Genomic DNA, 23,486 nt, shown 5'->3' on the forward strand with positions numbered 1-23,486 from the left:
ATCAACAAATAGAAAATATTTTTAAAAGCACAAACCAGAATATTTCGAGCTGAAGAATGCAATAACTTAAAAAAACTCAGGAGAAGGGTTCAACAGCTGACTTGAATAAGCAGAAGAAAGAACCAGGGAACTCAAGACAGGTCATTTGAAATGATCCACTCAAAGGAACAAAAAGAAAAAAGAGTAAAGAAAGTCTGAGACTTACGGGATGTAATCAAGTGGACCAATAAATGCATTTGGGGAGTCCCAGTAGGAGGAGAGAGAGAGAGAAAGAACAGAAATTTTATTTATAGAAATCATAGGTGAAAATATCCCAAATCTGGGGAAGAAAACAGATATGCAGATTCAGAAGCCCAATGGACTCCAACAGGATGATTCTAAAGAAACTAACACTAAAACACATCATAATCAAATTGTCAAAAGTAAAAGACAAAGAGAGAATTTTGAAAGCAGCAAGAGAAAAACAACTCGTCATGACAAGAAAACCCATGCAAGTCTATAAGCAGATTTCTTAGCAGAAATCTTACAGGCCAGAAGGGAGTGGAATGGCACTTTCAAAGAACTGGGGGGGAGAGGGGGAAGCAGCAACAACAACAAAAACCCTGCCAACCAAGAATACTATATTGAGCAAAATTATACTTCAAAAATTAAAGAGAAATAGACTTTCCAAGATAAACAGAAGCTGTGACAATTCATTGCCACTAGATCCATCTTACAAGAAATGTTAAAGAGAGTGCTTCAAGTTGAAATGAACAGACACTAAACAGAAACACAAAAGCATATGAAAGTACAATTCTCAATGGTAAAGGTAAATATAGAGACAAATGCAGAACACTGAATCCTGTAACAATGGTGTGTAAATCATTTTAATTCTGATGTCGAGTTAAAAGACAAAAGTATAAAAATGACTGTAACTATAAGAATATGTTAATGGATGCGCAACAGAAAAAGCTGCAATATGTGACGTCATAACATAAGTTGTTTAGAGGGTAGAAGTAAAAGTATAGAGTATTTGTATGTAATTGAAATTAAGTTATCAGTTTAAATACATGATTATGAGTATAATATGTTTGATATAAGCCCCATGGTAACCAGAAAGAAAACACCTATAGAAGATAGCAAAAGAAAATGAGACAGGAATCAAAGAATACAAAAAAAAAAAAAAAACTCCAGTGGAAAAAGAAGGCAGCCTAGAAGGAAAAGAGAGACAAAAATATAAATCAAATAAAATAAAAGGAATAAGACAGAAAATAATCAACAGAATGGCAATAGTAAGTATTTCCCTATCAATAAGTACTTCAAATGAAAGTGGATTAAATTCCCCAATCAAAAGACATAGAGTGGCTGATGGATAAAAACATGTTTCCCAACTATACGCTGTCTACAAGAGATTCTCTTTAGATTTAAGGAAAAACATGAGCTGAATGTGAAAGGATGGAAAAAGATATTCCTTGTAAAATGTAACCAAAAGGAGTAGGGGTGGCTATAACTCTACTAGACAAAATAGACTCTAAGCCACCTTTTCCTGTGGGAGCCACCAGGTTGAGAGGAGCATGGCCATCACCTCTCCCCACCATGGGGTGTGCTCGTCCATTGATATCAGCAGACTCCGAAAAGGGGGAATCATTTGGCAACAATGTCACTTTGCCTGCTGTGTTCCAGGCTCTCATTCAACCAGATATTGTGAACTTTGTTGACACCAACTTGTGAAAAAACTATGCTGTCCGTGAATTAGCAGGTCATCAAACCAGTGCTGAGTCATGGGGTCATGGCAGAGCTGTGGCTTGAATTCCCAGAGTTCAGGCTGTGGGACTCATCATTCTGGCCAGGGTACTTTTGGTAATATGTGTGGTGGGGGCTGCATGTTTGCACCAACCACAAACCTGGTGCCATTGGCACCGCAGAGTGAACACAACACAGAAGCAATACGCCATCTGCTCTGCCTTGGCTGCCTCGGCCTTCCCGCACTGGTCACGTCTAAAGGTCATTGTACTGAGGAAGTTCCTGAACTTCCTTTGGTGGTTGACGATAAAGTGGAAAGCTACAAAAAGACCAAGGAGGCTGTTTTGCTTCTTAAGAAGCTTAAGGCCTGGAATGATATCAAAAAGGTCTATGCCTCTCACCAAATGAGAGCTGGCAAGGGCAAAAAAAGAAACCATCATCATATCCAGCACAGGGGACCTTGCATCATCTATAATGAGGGCAACGGCATCATCAAAGCCTTCAGAAACATCCCTGGAATGACTTTGCTTAACGTAAGCAAACTGAACACTTTGAAACTTGCTCCTGGTGGGCATGTGGGCTGTTTCTGCATTTGGACTGAAAGTACTTTCCACAAGGTAGATGAGCTGTGTGGCACTTGGCGTAAAGCTGCCTCCCTCAAGAGTTAACTACAACCTTCCCGTGCACAAGATGCTCGATACAGATCTCAATACAGAATCCTGAAAAGCCCCGATATCCAAAGAGCCCTCCGAGCATTACACAAGAAAATTCATCGCTGAGTCCTGAAAAAGAGTCCACTGAAAAGCCTGAGAATAATGTTGAAGCTAAACCCACCTGCAAAGACCATGCTCCGGAACACCATTTTTCGCCAGGCCAAGAACCACCAGCTCCAGGTGGATAAAGCAGCAAGAGAGCTAGAAGCCAAAGCAGATGAGAAGGGGTTTCTAGGCAAGAAGCCAATGGTAGGGGCAGCCGGATGACTCAGTTGGTTAGAGCGTGAGCTCTCAACAACAAGGTTGCCAGTTCAAATCCCACATGGGATGGTGGGCTGCGTCCCCTGTAACTAAAGATTGAAAATGGCAACTAGACTTGGAGCTGAGCTGCGCCCTCCATAAATACTTGGAGCTGATGGGCCCTGGAGAAACACACTGTCCCCCAATATTCTCCAATAAAATTTAGAAGAAGGAGAAGGAGAAGGAGGAGGAGGAGGAGGAGGAGGAGCAGCAGCAGCAGCAGCAGCAGAAGCAGAAGCAGCCAGTGCTTCTGCTGCTAAAGCACTCAACATCAGAGCATTCAAATATATGAAGCAAACACTGACAAAACTGAAGAGAGGTATAGTAATAGTAAGGGATTTCAACACCTCACTTTCAGAAGAGATAGAACATTCAGACAGAAGATCAATAAGGAAACAAGACTTGAGCAACACTATAGACCAAATGAGCCTAACAGACATATAAAACATTCCACACAATAGCAACAGAATACACATTCTTAAACGTACACAGAATATTCTCCAGGAGCGATCCCATGTTAGGTCACAAAACAATTCTCTACAGATTTTGGTTGAGATCATATCAACTACATTTTCCAACCACAATGGAATGAAACTAGAAATTAATGGCAGAAGAAAAACTGGAAAATTGACAAATATGTGGAAATTGAAAAACACACTCTTGACCAACCAATTAGTCACAGAAAAAATCCAAAGGGAAACTAGTAAATATCTTGAGACAAATGAAAATGGAAGCACGACATACCCAAACTTATGGAATGCAGCAATAGCCGTACTAAGAGGGAGGTTTACAGTAATAAATGCCTATATTAAAAAAAGAAGAAAGTTCTCAAATAAACAATCTAATATTACACCTCAAGGAACTAGAAAAAGCAAAACAGACTAAGTCCAAAGTTAGCAGAAGGAAGGAAATAATTAAGATTAGAGCAGAAATAAACAAAATAGAGAACAGAAAAACAATAGAAAAAATAATACTAGCAGTTGTAATTTAAAAAAAAAATCAACAAAATTGACAAAGCTTTAGCTACATTAGCTAAAAAATAGAGAATACTCAGATAAATAAAATCAGAAATGAAAGAGGAGTTATTATAACCCACGCCACAGAAATTAAAAGAATTATAAACGACTACTATAAAGAACTGTACACCAACAAATTGCATAACCTACAAGAAATAGATAAATTCTTAGAAATACACAACTTACCAAGACTGAATCACGAAGGATCAGAAAATCTGAACAGAACTATAACTACTAAGGAGATTGAATCAGTAATCAAAAACCTCCTAACAAAGAAAAGCCGAGAACCAGATGGATTACCTGGTGAATTCTATCAAACATTTAAAGAATTAACTTCTTCTAAAGAATTCATTTGAAATTCATTTTTTAAGTTAACTCTTAAAGAGTTAACTTTCTTCTTTTTGAAAAAGTTTGGAAGTCAATACTTCCCAAACTCTTCCAAAATATTGAAAAGTAGGGAACAATTCCAAACTCATTTTGTGAGGTCATCACTACCCTGATACCAAAGCCAGAAAAAGACACTACAAGAAAACTAGAGGCCAATATCCCTGATAAACACAGATGTAACAATCTTCAACAAAATTCAAGCAAACCAAATTCAACAGCACTTTAGAAGGATCATAAACCACCACCAAGTGGGATTTATCGCTGGGATGCAATGAAGACTCAACTTATGCAAATCAATCAATGTCATACACGACATTAATAGAATGAAGGGGGAAAACCACACGATCATCTCAATAGATGCAGGAAAAGCATTTGACAAAGTTCAACATCTTTTCATGTTGAACAGTTGAGTATTCTAAGCTCAACAAACTAAGAATAAAAGTAAATTACCTCAACATGATGATAAAGGCCATGTACAAACAGTCCACAGATAACATCATATGCAATGATGAAAAACTGAAAGATTTCCTCTAAGATCAGGAACAAAACAAGGATACTCACTCTTGCCACTTCAATTTCTTGTGAGTCTTTTATTATTCATAACAAAAGGTTAAGAAAGAAACCACTTATAAAGCAAATAGCTCTGAAACAAGAGCGTGGAAGCTAAAACCCAGGGAGTAAGTAAATAAAATGTCTTATTATAATAGCTTATAACAATATGCCAGTTTTATAAAGGGATAGCTTTTGAACGGGAAAGGTTTGTATAGGCCAGTGATATACAATACCAAGGACATTTATCTGTAGGATTAAAACATGTGCTTTAAAAATTATTAGAGCCACAGATTAAAGCATCTTATCTTAAACCAGGCAACTGGCAACTGTCAAGTGCTTGCAAAAAGCCACATATAAACAACTTATATCTGCAAACAACGAAAAATCAATTGCAAAAGGTCTTTGGGCCAGTTGTTCAAATTTTATCTAGTAATTGGTGGGAATGGAGAAGTTCCATTCTGGATAACCCAGAACCTATTCCTGTGACTGTCATACAGTTAACTGATTTGCATATACCCTGTAGGGGATGTCCTTAAGTTTGTTTCACCATAGAATATATTCATTTCCAGTTGCGCCATGGAAAGAATGTTTGCATTGGCTAAAATATTTAGTGATAATTAGAAAGAAGCAAATGGGGGGAAATTGTCTCTCTTTGCACTGTCCAAAATGATAACCACTAGCCATATGAAGCTATTTAAATGGAAAATAATTAAAATTAAATACAATTAAAAATTTAGCTCCTAGACACATTTCAAGTGCTCATTGTGGCTAGTGGTTAACATACTGGAGTAACATAGATAAAGAACTTTTTCATCATCACACAAAATTCTATTGGACAGTGTTGCTCTAGAACATGAAAAACATGTCATTTCCCCACAATCTTAGGTAGAATTACAGTCCAAAGAGCTCTGACAGGAATTAGTATTGCATTATCTGAGGTTTGCATTCACACATAATTTCTTCAGCAATATTGAGCAGTGTGTTATAGTATTTAAATAGTAAGGCTTTGCAGGAGAGTAGTCCTGTATTTCCCTTTTAGCTCCAACTATTACTAAATCGTGTGACCTTAGGCATGTTACTTCACTTCTCTATACCCTCATTCTCATTTTTTAAATGGTGGGGACTGGGGAATAACAGTATCTACCTCATTGGGTTGTTGTGAAAGATTAAATGAGATAAGCCCAATATCTGACACATGTGATCTATATAAATGTTAGCTATTCTTAGAATTATTCTTTAAATCTAGAAGATGAACTCGGCTTGTTCTATGACCTAGAACCTAGGTGACCAGCAGAAAAGGCAAGACAGAACATTCAACCTTATGAGCAGCAAAGGAGTCAGTCTCCAACAAGGCCCCCCGCTTTGGCTCTTGCTAGATAAACAGCAAGCAAGCTGTTCCTCCATAACTTGGGCCAGAGACAAAAGAGAAGTGGCCTTCTCCCTTAGAGATCTATTTGGCTTGCAGCTTTCCAAAAAGTCCAGGGGTACCTCACCCTTGGCCTTAAGGGGTTCAGAATTGAAAGTTAACTGCCACATTGTATCAAATAAAATAAAAGCACAATACACTGTCTATAAAAGAAGATTACCCAAACAAGTCACTCAGTAAGAGAGGCACTTGCAGTTGTTTTGCCAGCTGTTTGTAGCAGTCAAGTCTAATTCCTTGATATAATATTATGGTGAAACGTTACTATACCCAATCCTTTGTGAATACCACACAACAGGCCTGCTGTACCTCTGCAATCTACTGGATAAATATTTACTGAATACCTATTACACACAGGACACTTTTGTTCTACACCAATCATGAGCAAACTACATTTGGTGGGCCAAATTAAGTCCACTTTATGTTTTTTTGTATGGTAAGGTAGGAACTACTTTTACATTTTTAAACTGTTGGAAGAACTGCCTTCAATCATTCTGATCAAACACTGAATGGCTCTGGAAATTAGCTTTTGCTGCAGACTTGATGTTTCTTAATTAATTCAACCTAAAATTACGAGGTAAAACAGCACTTATGTGTGAAACTAATACTAGAGGAAAATCATTTCAACAACTAACATTGTTTGACTCACAAGGGATAAGAACACGTTTTATATATTTCCCATGTTGTCACAAGTCAAAGCAACAAAATCAGAATGAGATATCACTTCACATCCACTAGAATAGCTATAATAAAAAAGATAGATATTAGCAAGTGTGGGTAGAGAGGTGGAGAAATTCAAACCCTCATACATTGCTGCTGGAAGGGGAAAATGGTACAGTCACTTTGGTAGGAAATCTGGCAGTTCCTCACAAAGTCAAACACAGTTACAATATGGCCCAGTAATTCCACTCCTGGACAGGTACCAAGAGAAATGAAAACACATGTCTGCACAGAAACTTGAACACGAATGTTTACAGCAGCATTATTCATAATAAATAAAAGGTAGAAACCACCCAAGTGCCCATCAACTGATGAATGGATAAGTAAAATGTGACTAAGCCATACAGTGGAATAGTATTCAGCCATAAAAAGGAATGAAGTACTGATACATACTAAAATGTGGATAAACTTCAAAAATAATACATTAAGTGAAAGAAGCCAGATACAAAAGACCATATGTTATATCATTCTATGCATATAAAAGTTCAGAAAATGAAAATCCAGAGACATAAAATAGGTTAGTGGTTGCCTAACGCTGTGAGTAGAAATAGGGAGTGACTGATAATGGACATGAGGTTTCCTTCTAGGGTGATGCAAACGTTTTAAATAAGACTGTGGTGATGGTAACACAATTCTAAAATTACTAGTAATCATTAAATCGCACACGTGTAAAACGTGTACACCACCAAAAAAAGCATAGCCCATAAAAAAAAGTGATAAATTGGACCCCATCAAAATTTAAAACTTTTGCACTTCAAAATACACCATTAAGAAAATGAAAAGACAAGCAACAGATTGGGAGAAAATGTCCATATATCATACATCTGACAGGGACTTGTAACCAGAATACATAAATAAGTCTTACAACATACTCAATAAAAAGACAATAAAGACAGTAACTCGATTTAAAAATGGAAAACATATATGTATAGACACTGCACCGAAGAAGATACAGGAATGGCTAATAAACACACAAAAAGATACTCATCATCATTAGTCATTAAGGAAACACAAACGATCACCCACAGTGAGATATCATTTCACACATATTTAGAATGGCTATAATAAAAAGACAGACGATTACAAATGTTGGTGAGGATGTGGAGAAAGAGACACCCTCATACACTGCTGGTGAAAATTCAAAATAGTGCTGCTGCTTTGGAAAACAGTTTTGCAGTTTTTTAAAAAGTTAAACATAAATTTTCCATATGATCCAGTGATCCCAGCCTTAGGAATATATCAAAGAGAAATGAAAACGTCCACAAGAAGACTTGCACACGAATGTTCTTAGCAACATTATTCACAATAGCCAAAAATTGGAAACAACCTACATGTCTATCAACTAGTAAGTCAACAGACAAAATGTGTTATATCCATAAAATAGAATACTATTTGGCAATAAAAAGTAATGAAGTACTGATACATGCTACAACATGGATGAACCTCAAAAATATTATACTGTGAAAAGAAGCCGGGCAAAAATGACCACACATTGTATAATTTTATTTCGATGAAATGTCTAGAATGGGCAAATTTATACAGATAGAAAGTAGATTAGTGGTCACCTGGGGCTGGGTGTAGAAACCAAGATTAACCAAAAATGAGCATGAGAGATCTTATTGGGGGAGTGAAAATGTTCTAAAACTGATTATGGTGATGACTGAACCACTCAGTAAAGTTACTAAAAATCATTTAATTATACACTTATGGGTGAATTTCATATGTAAAATATGTCTCAAGAAAGGTGTTAAAATAGAAAAGGAACAGTGGGAAACTGGGTGAGGGATACACAGGAATTCTGCACTATCTTTGTAACTTTTCTACAAATCTAAAACTATCCTGAAATAAAAAATGTATTTAGATAAAAATTGACAAGAAAATGTTTGTGGATTTATATCAGTATTTGGCAGTCCCAATATATGTAAAAAGACATTTACAAAGATGAAATAGGTAAAATATCATTACAGATTAGCATTAACAGGTGAACATTTGGAACAATTTTGATGAGAGGGAACACTGACTGTGAGCCCCAATTAAACAAAATGTTAGACCCCCCCCAAAAAAAAGAATTCCATTATTCACACTAGTAATCCTGTATTAGGAAATAATTATCTACTGTTATTATATTTTGAATTTCATCAATAAACATTTGTTGAAATTTGTTTTCGCTCTTGTTATATAAAAAGCTACAAAGTATCCTGGATTTTGCCTTTTGGCCCACAAAGCCTATAATATTTACTATCTGGCTGTTTACAGAATGTTTGCCAAGCTCTGTTCTACACCACAAGATAAATGTAATCAGTCTCTTTCTTGGAGAGTATTCTTATCATTAGCTAGTTTTGGCATACTGTGCTTATGGATATGCCCTATAAAAAATAAGGAAGCCTCGCATCTCTTCTGCTACAGCACTATTTGGGATTTCCATAAATAAATACACTATTAGCTTAATAGTTCTAGCAAAGCTTCGATGTCATCGTTATTACCGCGATATTAAAGGGCCAACAGCATACCACAGTATCAAGATTACCCTCATCAAGTTGTGATGCCACCAGGCCATGGCCTCACCTAAGTCTCTTAGATATCAAGTGGCTCCTATGGCATCACACCCTGCCTTTGGCATCACCCTGGCACATCACCTTACTATGGTGTCATATGCTATCACTGCCATGACAGAATTCTGCCCGGATGCCTCTCCGCCGAGATGTCAGAATAATTAACCCCTACTTCTTTCCACTCCTGTGGCGGCGGCAGGGAGGGGGAGGGTAGCCACAGCCACCAGTACGAACTCGGGAGGTAATACTCAGCTCCTACTGTTGTCCCTTCCGCCTCCCACTGCAGGTCAGGGCCCCTGTGCGACAGGACCTTTAGGTTCTCATAACTCTCTCGCCATGACTCCGCACCCATTTCGCGTGGCCGACTCAATGCCCCACAATGACCACCCTCCCCGGTTCCACACGAAGCCGCTCCCAGTACCTGACTCCATTCTCCAGCTGTCATCCTGGGCCAATTCCACCGGCCACTTGACTACGGTGGCCGCGAGGGACCCTGGAACTTGTAGTTCCGCGCTGCTAGGGGCAGAGTCGGTGAGAGAGGCAAAGGCACCTCCCGGCACGGAACTGAGCTCAAACTGCAACTCCCAGAGGCGCCCTGCAAAGGAATGAGGAAAGTTGGTGATTGGTGCAGCTCTGTCGGCATTTTTGATTGGCAGTTGGAGCCGGCGACGTGAGGCGGTCCGCGGTCTCGCTGCCCCAAGATCCTGGGAAAGCGAAATGGAGGGTTCTGTGTCTAACCTAATGGTCTGCAATCTGGCCTACAGCGGGAAGCTGGAGGAGTTGAAGGAAAGGATCCTGGCGGATAAATCCCTGGCTACTAGAACTGACCAGGTAAAGCAGCGCTGAAGCCTCTCCGCAGGCGGCGGCGGCGGCGGCTACGTAGCCCAACGTGGCTGCCTGGCGCGGCCCAAGAAGAGACCGTTTCCCAGAGGCCAGATTCCCGCCCCCGCCGCCTCATCCGCACCCGGGATCGCGTCAGGACTCGGAAATGGACGGCAGGAGCTACCCCGCAAACCTCAAAAAAAAAAAAAAATGGTTTTGGCCCACTACTTAGCTCACTGAATTTTGGCTATGTGTAGAATGTGCCCTGCGTTTTTCACAAATGTCCAATCTTTGAGATACCCTGAAGAGGAGAGTATTTTTGTTTGTATTTTTGTTTGTTTTAATGGGTGTCTTTACTTTTACAAGTGATTTTATTCAGTGAAACACGTGTAAGAACGCCCCTCCTGTGCCAGGCAGTTTGCTAGGAGTTGGGGAGACAGCCGAGTGGAAGAAGCAGACATTAATAAAGTAACGCCAAATCATGTCCGATTACAAATTGCGGTTAACAAAAACTCGGGAGAGAAGTTTAAATGGTGCTTTTAGAACGAGGACCTGCTTTAATCTCCCTTAGAAAAGCCAGATGTGGCAATTGAAAAGGGTTTGCGGAGGAGCTTAGACCTTGCGGGATGAGCGGGACTTCCTTGGAGGATGAATGGGCATTATAGGCAGAGGCGGAACAAAAGTGAATGGACTTTGGGAAGTGTTTCTTTCTGTCGCCCGGCTCAAAGTACCCTCATGGCTTTCATCCCGAGTTTCTAGAAAGATTCCCGGTGCCCTTACTAAGCCAACAAATATTTATAGATTGCCTCCTGTTTGACAGGCACCACGTGCTAAGCGCTGGTGAGACATTGTCACATACTTAGAAATCTCCGTTTTGTGTCTTTGGGAAGAGAATTGGAAGTCAGGAGACTTTTTTCTGGAACTTTCCTTTATTGCTCAACCTGAAAATGGCGTTATCTTTGCCAAGTTTTTCTTCATTATGGTCGGGCAATATTTAGTACTTTAACTTAATTTAATAATGTTAAAGTAAAATTAAGTAATCTAACCATTCTTCATTAAGTCAATGGCATAAAAAAGGGGGAAGCTATTCAAGTTCAAAAGACTTAAAAAACATAACCAAATGCAACTTACGGACCTTGTATAGATCCTAACTGAAATAAGCCAACTGCCAAAAGACATTTGGGGGACACTTGGCAAAATCTGAATATAGACTGGGAATTAGATGTTAGGAAGGAGTTAGTGTTTATTTACTGTGTTTCCCCAAAAATAAGACCAGGTCTTATATTAATGTTTGCTCCAAAAGACGCATAAGGGCTTATGTTCAGGGGATGTCTTCCTGAAAAATCCTCCTAGGGTTTATTTTTCAGTTAGGTCTTCTTTTCGGGAAAACACGGTATTATTTAGTATTTTTTTTTTAGAGTTAGTGTTAATTTTAATAGTTGCAATAATGGTCCCTCTACTTTTATGTGTTTGAAATGTTTTGTAATACAATTTAAAATAATTTTCTTTTAAAGGTATATATAGATGATGTCAACTAGTTTTATTAACATTTCTTCCTCATGAGATGTATGTGTTCTTCCCAGAGCATCTAGAAATTTTAGAGTCAGACAGATGGGTTTGTGTCCCAGCTCCACCATTTACTAGCTGTGTGACCTTGGACAAATTGCTTACCCTGAGGAGTCTTAGTTTCCTCCTCTGTAAAATGAGGATAATCTCCACTGTACAGGATTGTGGGGATTAAGTGAGATGCATGTAAAACTCCAAGCACAGTGCCTGACATAAAAGCATGTATTAATGCAGTGGTAAGCAGCCAAAGCTCTATTTCTGCCAAAGCACTGAAATCAAGTTTCTTACTCTGCTGCTTTCATGGCTGTATTCTGCCCAGAATTGTCACATTCGTCCATGTATTTTCCCCATGTTACTAAAACCTTGGTCTCTCTTGTGTTAGTAATAATATGGTTTAAGGTTACCTACCTGAGGATCCAGTGCTTTCCATTTCTTGTTTCCAAACTACAGGTTTGCTGGCCCTAATATTATTTTGTTCCGCTTTCTTGCCTTAGTTCTTCTATTTCTCTTCAAAAATGTTGATCTTATTGCCACTCTCCCGTGTAGGACAGCAGGACTGCATTGCATTGGGCGTGCTCAGCCGGACATACAGAAATTGTTGAATTCTTGCTGCAACTTGGAGTGCCAGTGAATGATAAAGATGATGTGAGTACTAGGCAGAGTTAATAAATTTCCAGTTATCTTTAGACTCCAGACTGGTGTTTACTGAAACCTGAGTATTAAGCTCAACAGAATTGTAACCTTTATGTCTAGGAAGTTACAGTATGGCCCTGGTGACCAAGCATAGGACTAGTGGTTTCATTATTTTAAAATACTAGTTTTGCCACTCATACCCTGTAATTTAAGGTAAACATGCAGATCAAAGCTTATTACAATGACCTCTAAGAGACTACAGACCCTTTTTATTATGTTGGAAATTTTTTGGTGAATATTGCCTGAGTAATGAAGGCCTACATATCTTTTTTGTTATATAGAAATTTATTGTAATAGTATTGGTTTTATTAGGATAAGACTTGTGAAGAATAAGGATGAAAAATTTTTGGTAGGCAAAGATTCCTTTTCAAGGATGCTCACTGAAGTAATATTTATAATAGCAAAGAAATAAACACGATTTAATGTAGGAACAGTTGGACATAGTAGGTATATCCATATGATAAGATATTATGCAACCAATAAAGTCATGATTCCAAAGAATGACAGAAAAATTGACAACAAAATGATAAGTGGAAGTTGTAGAAAATGCAACTCACAGAGCTTTATATCCTCTGATCCTAGTTTGAAAACTCATTAGAATTAGACTTATGTATCATCATCTCTGTGGTATAGGATTATGAGTGGTTTTTCTTTTCTTTTGTATACATCTGCTTTCCAAATTTTCTGCAGTGCTTAATGAGGGGGAAAAAAAGGATGTTATTTTTTTTTTTAAATCATTCACACACTGTTCTTTGTAAACCCTACCTAAATGTTAGCATTAATCCCTGTGCCTTTTCCCCCTGGTTTTTGTACTGCGCACCTCTTTTACAGGCAGGTTGGTCTCCTCTTCATATCGCTGCTTCTGCTGGCCGGGATGAGATTGTAAAAGCCCTTCTGGGAAGAGGTGCTCAAGTGAATGCTGTCAATCAAAATGGCTGTACTCCCCTACATTATGCAGCTTCCAAAAACAGGCATGAGGTAGGGTTTTATTCCTAGGAGACTTCTTTTGAGTTCTAAACCTGGACACAAACACAAATAGAGCTCTGCATTGTTTTCTTCTCTGACTTTCCAGATCACTGTCATGTTACTGGAAGGCGGGGCTAATCCAGACGCTAAGGACCATTATGAAGCTACAGCATTGCACCGGGCGGCAGCCAAGGGTAACTTGAAGATGATTCATATCCTTCTGTACTACAAAGCATCCACAAACATCCAAGACAGTGAGGGTAACACTCCTCTGTAAGTGACAAGTAGTAGTCATTTGTATTCTACCTGGCATTAGCCCTCTTGCACTTATTGTTACACATCATTTCTTTTATTATTCTGTTTATAAATGTAATACATGTTTGTGGCACACACATTTGAAAGTACACAAAAGTATCAAGATAAAAATTAAAAATGCCTATCTTGCCACCCAGAAATAACCACTGACAACATTTTTAGGTATTTCCTCCCAGTCTTTTGTATGCAACTATGCGTATTTTACATTTTTTTTGGTAAAAATTGGATCATACTGTGCATATAGTTTTACATCCTGTTCTTTTCACTTCATAGCGTATCGTGAGCATTTTCCAATATTATTAAATATTTTTAAAACATTTTTGAATGGCTATGTACAATTCCATTTTATAGATGTTCCATAATTCAATCATTTCTGTATAACTATATTTTTAAAACACTACTGTAAATAATGCTACACTGACCAGCTTTGTACAAAAATTTTTGGCCATATTGCTGATTATTACCTTAGTTTATACTTCTAGAAGTAGAATTGCTGAGTCAACAAATACACACATTTTACGACTATTGCCATATATTGCCAGATTGCTTCCAGAGGAGTTATATCATTGTACCCTCCCAACAGCAATTTGAGAATGCCTGTTACCCTCTCACCAACACTGAAAATATCCTTTTGTTGTATGAAAAATGATATTTTATAGTTTTAATTTACATTTTTTATTATCAGGGAAGTTAAACATCTTTTAATGCCTACGACTAATTACATTTCTTTTCTAAATTGTAGCTTTTTGTGTCCCTTTCTATTTCCTTTTGGGGAGTTAATTTATTTTCACTGATTTTTTTTTTAAGTACCCTTGACCTGACATAGTAAAAATATTAACCTTCTGCCATGTTAGTTGAAAATATTTCCCCCGTTTCTCTTTTCGTGTTGTTCATGATTTTTTTAAATAGCAAGTTTTCAACTTCTGCATAGTCAAACCTATGAATCTTCCCTCATGACTAGAAAGTCTTTCCTCACCCTGAAATTAGTTAAATATTCACCTGTATTTTATTGCACCATGGGTTTTAGTTGAGAATTATTGTTACTGTTTTTCATTTAACTCAAATTCATTCAGAATTCTTTTACGTGTATGGCCTGAAGCCATCCTCTACCTTGATATTTTTTTCTACAGTACTTGGCCATTTTTCTTCCTTATTGAATGGTGGCTTTTTTGAACCAGAAATTCTGTGAGTCTTCTTTGTAGTCCAAAGTGAGATCCAACCTTTTCTAATTTGACTTTAAACTGACTTTTTGAAAACATTGTTTTCTTAACACTTAGTTTTAAAAATCTTTTCTGTAGTGTGAGTGACTCCGATTCGAAAGACTTACATATTGCCCGCTACTCCATAGCCAGAAACTCGGGATGGCCTGGCGAGATGTAGAAGTCAGGCAGTATAGGGCTCTGGGAAGAGCCTAGGATTTACAAACTCAGCCACTTACCACCTAGATTAAATACTTACATTAAGTAACTTGGAAAAATTACTTAACCTTCCTGAGTTAATTTCCTCATCTGTAATATAAGGATAATAATTCCTTCCTCGGTAGATTGTTGGGAGGTTGAAATAAAATAACATGTAAAGTGTCTAATAGCCTGGCTGACAAACTGTAAGTGCCTAACAAGGTTCCCTCCCTCAGTTATTGCTCAGCCATGTCGTCATAGGCACCTCTGTCACAAGATCAACTGTAAAATGATGATAATAATACCTTGCTAACTTTTAAGGTGGATATAGGGATCAGATGAGTTAAACTCCTTTAAACTGCTTTTCCAAAATATAAGTCATAAAAATTCCTATTAGCAGATTATGAACTGGTTGTGTTTTTTTGTTGTTGTTTTGTTTTTATTGTTGTTTTCTGAATTCTAACCCTGAATGATTCCATGTGTTTGGTGCAAATTACTTCTAATCTCAACAAAGTAAAGGATTTGTTTCTTAGGCTGGCATTTAGATCCCTCCTATTGCAGTAGGGCCAGAATTACGATTTATGATCTGATATTATAAGGCTATTTCACTGAATTTTAACTTATAAACACTCTTCCCCATGAAAATTGATTTTCCTTTCCTAATTAAATAACTTCCCAATATTACACTACCTGATAATATGCACTTTAGAGTACCTATCAGGAAATCCTAGCCATTACAGAGAATTAGTGATTTATGGGTCTTTGTGGTCCTCAATTGCAGACACTTAGCCTGTGACGAGGAGAGAGTGGAAGAAGCAAAACTGCTGGTGTCTCATGGAGCAAGTATTTACATTGAGAATAAAGAAGAAAAGACACCCCTGCAAGTAGCCAGAGGGGGTCTGGGTTTAGCACTCAAGAAAATGGTGGAAGGTTAAGAAGCTTGGCATTATTCTTACTTTGTATGTTTTGTGGCTGTCCCCAGTGTCCTGGAAACTAATGTACTTAAGCACAAGACATCATCTATGAATAATGACGTTTTTTTCACCTTCAAAGTCTTAGACATGTTTTGAATATTGTTCCTGCTGAGGTATTTGTTCTAAGCTTACAATCTGCTTTCCAGACACTGAATAACTGTTGAGATTGTTCTATTATTGTATATTGTTCTCTATTGAATTTTGGTTAGTTTTGAGTGTTTCTGTGGCCATTGTGAGTCTGCAGTACCCTCTCACGCACCCTCTGTCAGTCCACTCTGAGGCAGAATAACTCCAGTAGCATCAGGCCAGTTGTTCTGCCAAATGTTTTTAGGTAGATTCCAGAATGTTCCTTCTGTACAGTTGAAACACATCATAACTTGTTTTTCAAGCTCACTCAGAGGCCTATACCAAATACATTTCTGATTTTTCAATAGTACATTTAATTTATTTTTTGTTACAGGAGGAATACTTGTATATTTTAGAGGACCAAATTTTCAGTCGGAAGGCCTGCTATCCAAGTTTGTCATTCATAAACACTAAAATAATAAAAAATGATAGCCCATGTACCCATGTGTCTTATTAATGAGCTATTAATATTTCCCTCCATAAAATGTGCTGTTTTTAAAAATGAAGTTTTTAAGTACCTATATGAAGTCATCCTGTATTGAAAAGAATGTCAAGCTTGTTAACATGCTTTGTAACAAAAATGTGTTTTGTATTTCAAAAACAAAAAATAAAATGTTGAGAGAATCTCCCAATTTTTCTTTCAAATCAGTTAAACACCCACTTAAGCCTTAAAGTCCTTCCTTCATAAAGACAATTCTCAGTTTTTGGTAACTCCAGAGTCAATAAAATTAGTGAAGCTTGAACTGTAGCTAAAATCTTTAAAAATGTAATCTTCTGAATTGCTAATTAAATATGGAGCAAAAGGAAATTAATAAGTGTAAATTTGAACTCAATTTAGGGAGCTGTCTTAAATGATTACTACTATAAAATCTAATGACCTCCAAGTGACTCTTCAGATTATTTTTTTTTTAATTTCAGTTTTGTGCTGCAAATATTGCTTAAAGTAAGTGAGTCAACAAAGTTAACATTAATTTGGGGTCAGAGACTTAATGATCAGTTTTGTAGACACGAATTGTGTTGTTGATATGCAAACCCATTTTGCATAAATATTTTGAGTGCTGATCTTCACAAATATGAATCAGGGAAGCATCTTCTTAATGGAACTGAACTTTGTTTATTGAATACTAGGGATAGAATTGATTATAGGGGAAATAATTTCTTTCCAATATTTTTTAGTGTAATTAAAGTTGTATCTAATAGGGCCTGTTAGGACTGAAGGCATTTACTCTTCATAAATATTGAGTTCATTGTCTGAAGTAATAAGCTTTGTGGTAGAAAAGAAAACTCATCCTAGTTCTTTATTAAGCAATACAGATGGAAGCAAGCCTCAGGTAATTTGTAGGCTCTTGGCATTTTAAATGAAGTGGCTTCTTGACAATATTTAAATCACTGATTGGTATAAACTAAGGATATTAATGGCCTCAGATATTGATCAGCTTGTTACCTGTTCCCTAGAGGAAAGCTGACAGAGATGAAGTTGATTCAAGGCCAGCAGGTTTGAAAAGTTACTTCCAAAATGCACTTAAGAAAGATGACAATTTTAATTGTAAAGCTTAACTGAGAATATAAGATGGAAAAAAATAGGTAAATGAAAACAGTGGAAAATTTTACATTCTTAAATATCTATTGGAGGGAATCCACAATTTCAGTGAGGTTCTGTGAGATGCAAGGTAAATCTGCCTTTTACTTTATAATCTTTGACTTAATTTAACTGTATGTCCCCAGTATATTGATTTACTTCTATATCAACTGTGGTGAATTCATTACCTGGCTGTTTCTGCTGCTTTCCTTTTATATATCCTGTTATACTCCCAACCCTGAAATCAGTCTGTCAGCAAGTCTGATACAGTGTGGGAGCTGTTCACTTCAGGGTTTATGGCTCCAGCCTCAGTTCTACTGACTACCTAAAATTGGATGTAGAAATTGATATGTGTATTTTTCTGGGAAGAGGGTTCTATAACTTTCGTCAGAATCTCAACAAGATTAAGAATCACTGGTCAAGAGAAAAAATACTGAATCAATTGTCAGGAGATGTGAGTTCTACAATAGTATAGTTCTATAACACTGTAGCCTTTAAGAAGGCAGAAATCATCTCCATTTTACAGATGAGAAAATACCCAGAGCTAGAGAAACAACCAACACTAAAACTTAGCTTTCCTGGACCCTGATCCATTTTCTTTCTGCCTCTACTCAAAAACTGGACCAAATGGAAGGCACTGTGGCATTTTGATAATAACCTGTTAGTTGTGACACTCTACCCCCGCCAACCCCTGTACTTTTCTTTAGATTTATGGGAAGTTTTTTGTTCCCTGGAAACTTCATTAGCATCTCTGAATTCTTTTTGTTTTGTTTTGTTTTTAAAACTGCTGCAAAAACAAGTGGTATTATTCTTTATTGATCTGTTTGAACCTTTTTTGAGACCTGTTTCCCAGCACACAGACATTATAAAACAACCTTTTATTACTAAAACTTGGGTTTGTTTCATTGAAATTAGTAGCGTGGTGCAGTTGAAGGAGCATTACACTAGGAATCAAAGAACTTGGGGACTTTGTACAAACTCAGGCAGATTATTTGACCTCTCTTCACTCAGGGATTCTCCTCTGGGGATTGGCTGTAGATGTATAGGAATGACCCAGCTTTTTAAAATGACATTTACCCCTTCTGTCATCCCCACCAAGAATGTAATTTTGCATCATCTCTCACCTCCACCCCGACATTAGCAAGTGAGCCGTTGTGTGTGTTATCACCCTCAGCTGCACTGGGATTGGAAAAGGTTGAATACCATTGATCTCAAAGCTCCCTTCCAGTTCTGCTAGTTCTTACTGGAAGTTCATCAAACTTCAGTTACACACAGGCCAGAGGAAGAGCTGCAAATATTAACTTCTCAGCATACAGTATTGGGGGAAAATGTCACCTAGTACTCTCAAGGACATAGGAGATATCAATATATGTGGTTTCTTATCTATTGGTCAAGATTGCTATGGTTTAGCCCCTTTTCCTCATAGATCACTGTTAATTTGGAGGCCCTCCCCACTGCAGTACAAATTCCAGCCTTCCTTCCCTACAGGCAACACACTACTGTTGATAATGTTATCAAGAACTTGTCATAGTTAGCAAAGCTGATTCTGCTCACCATTGTATTGTCAGCCACAGTACCTGGTTCATAATAGCCATTCAATAAATGTGCAATGGGTGACTGAATAAACATGAATTCTGGGAGAATAAGGACCTGCAGCCAAAAAGCTGTTCTGTTGACTTTCGCATATCCTAGTTGCTAAATGCAAAACCAGAGAGAGAAGTTCCTGGAAATATTTTTGGGTGGTGAGAAGTGAATGATTAAGAGCCCAAGGCTGGTTTGGGATTTGGTTGGGACTAGCCACCTAAATTTTAACTACCCGTGGCAAAATAAATCAGGTAGTACCCTTTCTGAATGAGAATTATGCTAAAATAATTTGGTTGAAGTTTAATCAAACCAGAAAAAACTCCCCTCTGGATTGTTCTGGTCCTTGAAATTCTACCATTTAGACTCTTTGGATTAAGGAATTGCCTGTGTTCCAGAGTCCTCTGTTTGAAGGTAAATACTCCTAAAACAGCTAACTCCTTATCAACCTGAATGACATCATTGGATGATGAAAGATCATATTCACTGGACCAGAACAGGTCACAGAATGGCTACCTTTTAAAAGGGTGGCAAGGGTCCTGAGCAATGAGCCCTGCCTGAGAGATGCAGACCTGAGTGGGTCACTGAGCTACTAGGTGCATGAAAATCCTGTGTGTTTGGAAAGTAAGATGCCAGAAAGCCAGGAAGGGCACTGAAAGGAGATCCAAAGATACCACTTAAGATTAACCTCACCTACTTCCCAACTTTGCCCAGCGAGGGTTTCTGCGTGGGCAACATGTACTCACTATTTTTAAATGAAGACCTCTCCTTGTCAAATTCATTCTGTTGATTGCAACTCAGCGTCCAGGCTATCGAGATCATTTTGAGTCATGATTCTCTCTTACAGCATAGTAGCCATTTCCCCCAGGAGCAGGACAGCCACAGATTTATTGTGTGCCTTCCATGTTTTTATCCAAGTCACTAGTTCTTAATCTTGGATTCAGGGAATCTATAAGTGTTCTAAGACTGTACATGACACTTTTTGTATATAAGAATTTCCCTGTGGAGAGGAGTCGAGAGTTTTCAGCATTTTCTCAAGGTGATCCGTGACCTCAAAAAAGGTTAAAAACCACTGATCCAGCTATTCAGTATTTCGAACAGAACAATGCTCATCAAGACAGAGTTCTGTAACATTGCCAAGAGTGCCTTCCATCATGTTCAGAATTTTGGGGTGTAGTTGTTCACTACTACATATCAGTCTCTTTTCTTGTGATTTGCCTCTGTCACAAAAGTGGAAGGGAAAAGTGAATTCCAGCTACTTTGGCATTCTGATAATTGAGATTTTTATACTGCTGATGTCTAGTTTTTAATCTCTAAATATTAGGTCATTCCTAAGACCGTCATTGTGCTTCCTTTACCCAGCAGACACCATATATCATCATATAGTTAGTCTTAATGGAATTGTAGATGCTTCAAGAATCCATGTGATTAGCTAAAATTAACACAGCAGAGAAAATACGTAAGTAAAAGCTTGCTATCTCTTCTCCCTATGGCTCTGGATGAGTGTAATGTGAATTTCAATGTCAATCTACCCTAAAACCTTCGAAGACTACCTCCATTAGTGTATCGGTAGGATCTATATAGAAAGGGCTTTACAGTTTAAGAAAAGCCTCTACATGAAAATCTGGATGTGATAACTCTGAGATTCATTACTTCATTTAAAAAGGATTCACATTAGAAGGACGTCAGACACAAAAAGTACATACTGTATGATCCCATTTATATGAAGGTCAAGAAAAGACAAAGCTAATCTCTAAATGATAGAAAACAAATCAGTGGTTGACTAGGTCCAGGGTGTTGTTGGGATTGCACAAAGGGGCATAGGAAACACTTTGGGATGCTGGAAATGCTCTAGATTGTTATGGTGGTTTCATTGTTGTGGGTGTATACATCTGTCAAAGCTCATCAACTTGTCTGCTTGAAATAGGTACAGTTTATTGTACATAAATGTCAATAAATTGTTTATAAAAGATTTGCCTTAGGATCATTAAAATACAATTTTATTGAATATTATTTAATGAACTTTGAAACAAGATTTAAAATCTGATTGATTATACAAATGAAAACATCTACCTGTAAATTTCTTCAAGGTGGGATATAGGTGAAATATGATCAATGGAAGAGCTTTTTGCCAGGTGAAGAAGAGGTGATATCAATGCATTTTAGTTAACATTTGACATTTACGCAAGAATGATATCTCCTTACTAATGTGGGATACCCTAAAGGTAAAATGGATTAAACAATTAGCTTAGATTATCTAAAATTGATTTGAAGTGTTCATTTTAGAACCGTTTCCTCGTCTGGCCCTTCCAAAGTAGATAGCATGAGACACAGTGATAGCACAATTGTTCATTCAAAGCTAAATGGTGCATCACCTATGACATTAACATTTTGTATTCACTGAAGAAAAATTGTATTTGGAATTGTTTGCCTGTATATTATTTTGCATTTAAAAGGATTAGTTTAAAATTTTGCTACGCTCAGATACTGAATAACAGGGTGGTCCCTTGGGAAATCTAATATGATAAATGAAGCACTAATTTTGAGACGTAGATTTAAGTGCTATGTACCAATCAACATGTACCCTTTACATAGTCTCCTCTGGAATATTTAGGATGTTTTTCCCAATCTATGAGATAATGCCGGTGAATTCTTAGTGGTCAATGTGAAAATGGGAAGCCCTGTACTAATCCTAGAAATAATATTGAATCCAATTAATGTCAACTTGTCATGTGTGCATGTGGAATGTAACAAAGAGTAGCTAAAAATAGAGAAATAAGGTTTTCTGAAATACGACAGAGGTGTGGTTGCAAAAACATTTTCAACTGAGTTAGAAATCACTTGCCTTATCATTAGTTATGTTTACGCGTTAGTAAAATTGTAAGTACTCGATACTGGTAATGCAGCAAACTTTGCATTTATTTAGTAGTTATCGTGACCTGTTTATTTTGGATTGATGGTAGGAGCACCTTGTTAGAAGAGGATTGGTCGGAATGGAGCGAGGTGGTGGGAGATTGGTAGGTCAGCTGAATTCTAAATGCCAATAATGGGTTTCTAAGTGATGAACACGGTGCTTAGGTTACCAGCCTATGGCTTATTCACTTGTTTTTCCTCATCACACAAGGGCTCAACTACAATCCCGGGCTCCAGTTCCGGCTCCATCTCCGTCTCTGGCTCCTGTTCGGGTTCTGGCTCCAGCTCAATCTCAAGCTCAGGCACTGGGACAGGATCAGATCCCGGGGCAGGCTCAGGCTTGGGGGTAGGCTCATGATCTGGCCCCAGGATGGTGTCAGGGTCAGTCTCGTGGAAGGAAGATGGCAGAGCTGCTTCTAGTTGGGTAACAGCTTCAGATGGCATTGTCTCAAACTCTGTACCTTGGTTTACCTTTGTCATTGGTCTGCAGGAAGAAGGCCCAGGGAAGACCAAGTTAGGGTTTGACATTTCATGTGGAGCTATAGGCTCTGTAGCTTCAGTGACAGGGCCCCCGTCTGTTCAGGACCTCTGTGATTTCTGATATTCTGTCTCACTGTCAGACCATGTGTCTCCATTTTGGGTGCAGCAAGATTAGGTCTCAACTATATTATGAGAGTTCAAGAGAGAAAAACCAGTGTTTAAAATGTGGGAAAACTGGTATCAGGATGAAAGGACCTGAAGATCTCATAAGGTCTTTAAGGGCCAAATCTATGGCTCAGGTGCATCTCCAGCTCCCACTTCATCTAGCACGGTACTGGGCACCTGGCTGGTACCCAATACATAGTTGTGGAAGCATAGAAATGGAGGGATGAAGAAATGAATGAGTGTGATATACGTACATTCTAGAAGAAATAGCAGAGTGGTCAAGAGCATGGGCTGTGGGCAGGGTCTCATTCTGACTTCTGTGGGCCCTATGCACTTTTGCCTTCATGGGCCCCTTGTTCCATACAAAAAGCATTAAAAACCATATTTTATGACTGTGTTGGTAGAATACAAGTATATTGATATGATAAAACATGTTCTTAGACCCTAAAGGGTTGCTGTGGTGGTTAAACGAGTTGATGTTAAGTGCTTGGAACAGTCTGGCATACAGCGCTCAGTAAATAGTA

General features: G+C 38.0%; 3 protein-coding genes and 1 pseudogene across 6 annotated transcripts in view; 2 read left to right on the forward strand and 2 right to left on the reverse strand.

The window, feature by feature from the left end:
* Positions 1–12,319, reverse strand: part of ATG4A (autophagy related 4A cysteine peptidase) — a 63,200-nt gene extending 50,881 nt beyond the window's left edge. Inside the window, exons 1-2 of one of the 3 annotated variants that reach the window (XM_033106528.1) lie at positions 12,182–12,319; positions 9,807–9,980 (exon numbers count right to left, since the gene is read on the reverse strand). In XM_033106528.1, coding sequence (XP_032962419.1) covers positions 9,807–9,980; positions 12,182–12,203 — 196 coding nt within the window. In that variant the 5' untranslated portion in view covers positions 12,204–12,319. Of the gene's footprint in view, positions 1–9,806; positions 9,981–10,213; positions 10,316–12,181 lie in introns of those variants that run through there. The other 2 variants (XM_033106516.1, XM_033106523.1) reach the window with 2 other exon arrangements.
* On the forward strand, positions 1,540–2,702 carry LOC117024566 (60S ribosomal protein L4-like; annotated as a pseudogene).
* Positions 10,046–16,890, forward strand: PSMD10 (proteasome 26S subunit, non-ATPase 10). 2 transcript variants are annotated; one of them, XM_033106536.1, is made up of 5 exons: positions 10,046–10,216; positions 12,320–12,418; positions 13,298–13,444; positions 13,539–13,705; positions 15,926–16,890. In XM_033106536.1, the coding sequence occupies exons 1-5, from the start codon at positions 10,103–10,105 to the stop codon at positions 16,077–16,079; spliced, it is 681 nt and encodes a 226-aa protein (XP_032962427.1). In that variant the 5' UTR covers positions 10,046–10,102; the 3' UTR covers positions 16,080–16,890. The 2 variants fall into 2 exon arrangements, with proteins under 2 accessions (XP_032962427.1, XP_032962436.1); XM_033106545.1 differs by having other exon boundaries at positions 13,539–13,626.
* Positions 16,891–22,353: 5,463 nt separating this feature from the next.
* The window catches only part of VSIG1 (V-set and immunoglobulin domain containing 1), a 38,533-nt gene continuing 37,400 nt past the window's right edge, over positions 22,354–23,486 (reverse strand). Inside the window, exon 7 of the mRNA XM_033115433.1 lies at positions 22,354–22,801. Coding sequence (XP_032971324.1) covers positions 22,492–22,801 — 310 coding nt within the window. The 3' untranslated portion in view covers positions 22,354–22,491. The remainder of the gene's footprint in view (positions 22,802–23,486) is intronic.

The sequence above is a fragment of the Rhinolophus ferrumequinum genome, chromosome X (assembly GCF_004115265.2).
Source record: "Rhinolophus ferrumequinum isolate MPI-CBG mRhiFer1 chromosome X, mRhiFer1_v1.p, whole genome shotgun sequence".
NCBI lineage: Eukaryota > Metazoa > Chordata > Mammalia > Chiroptera > Rhinolophidae > Rhinolophus > Rhinolophus ferrumequinum.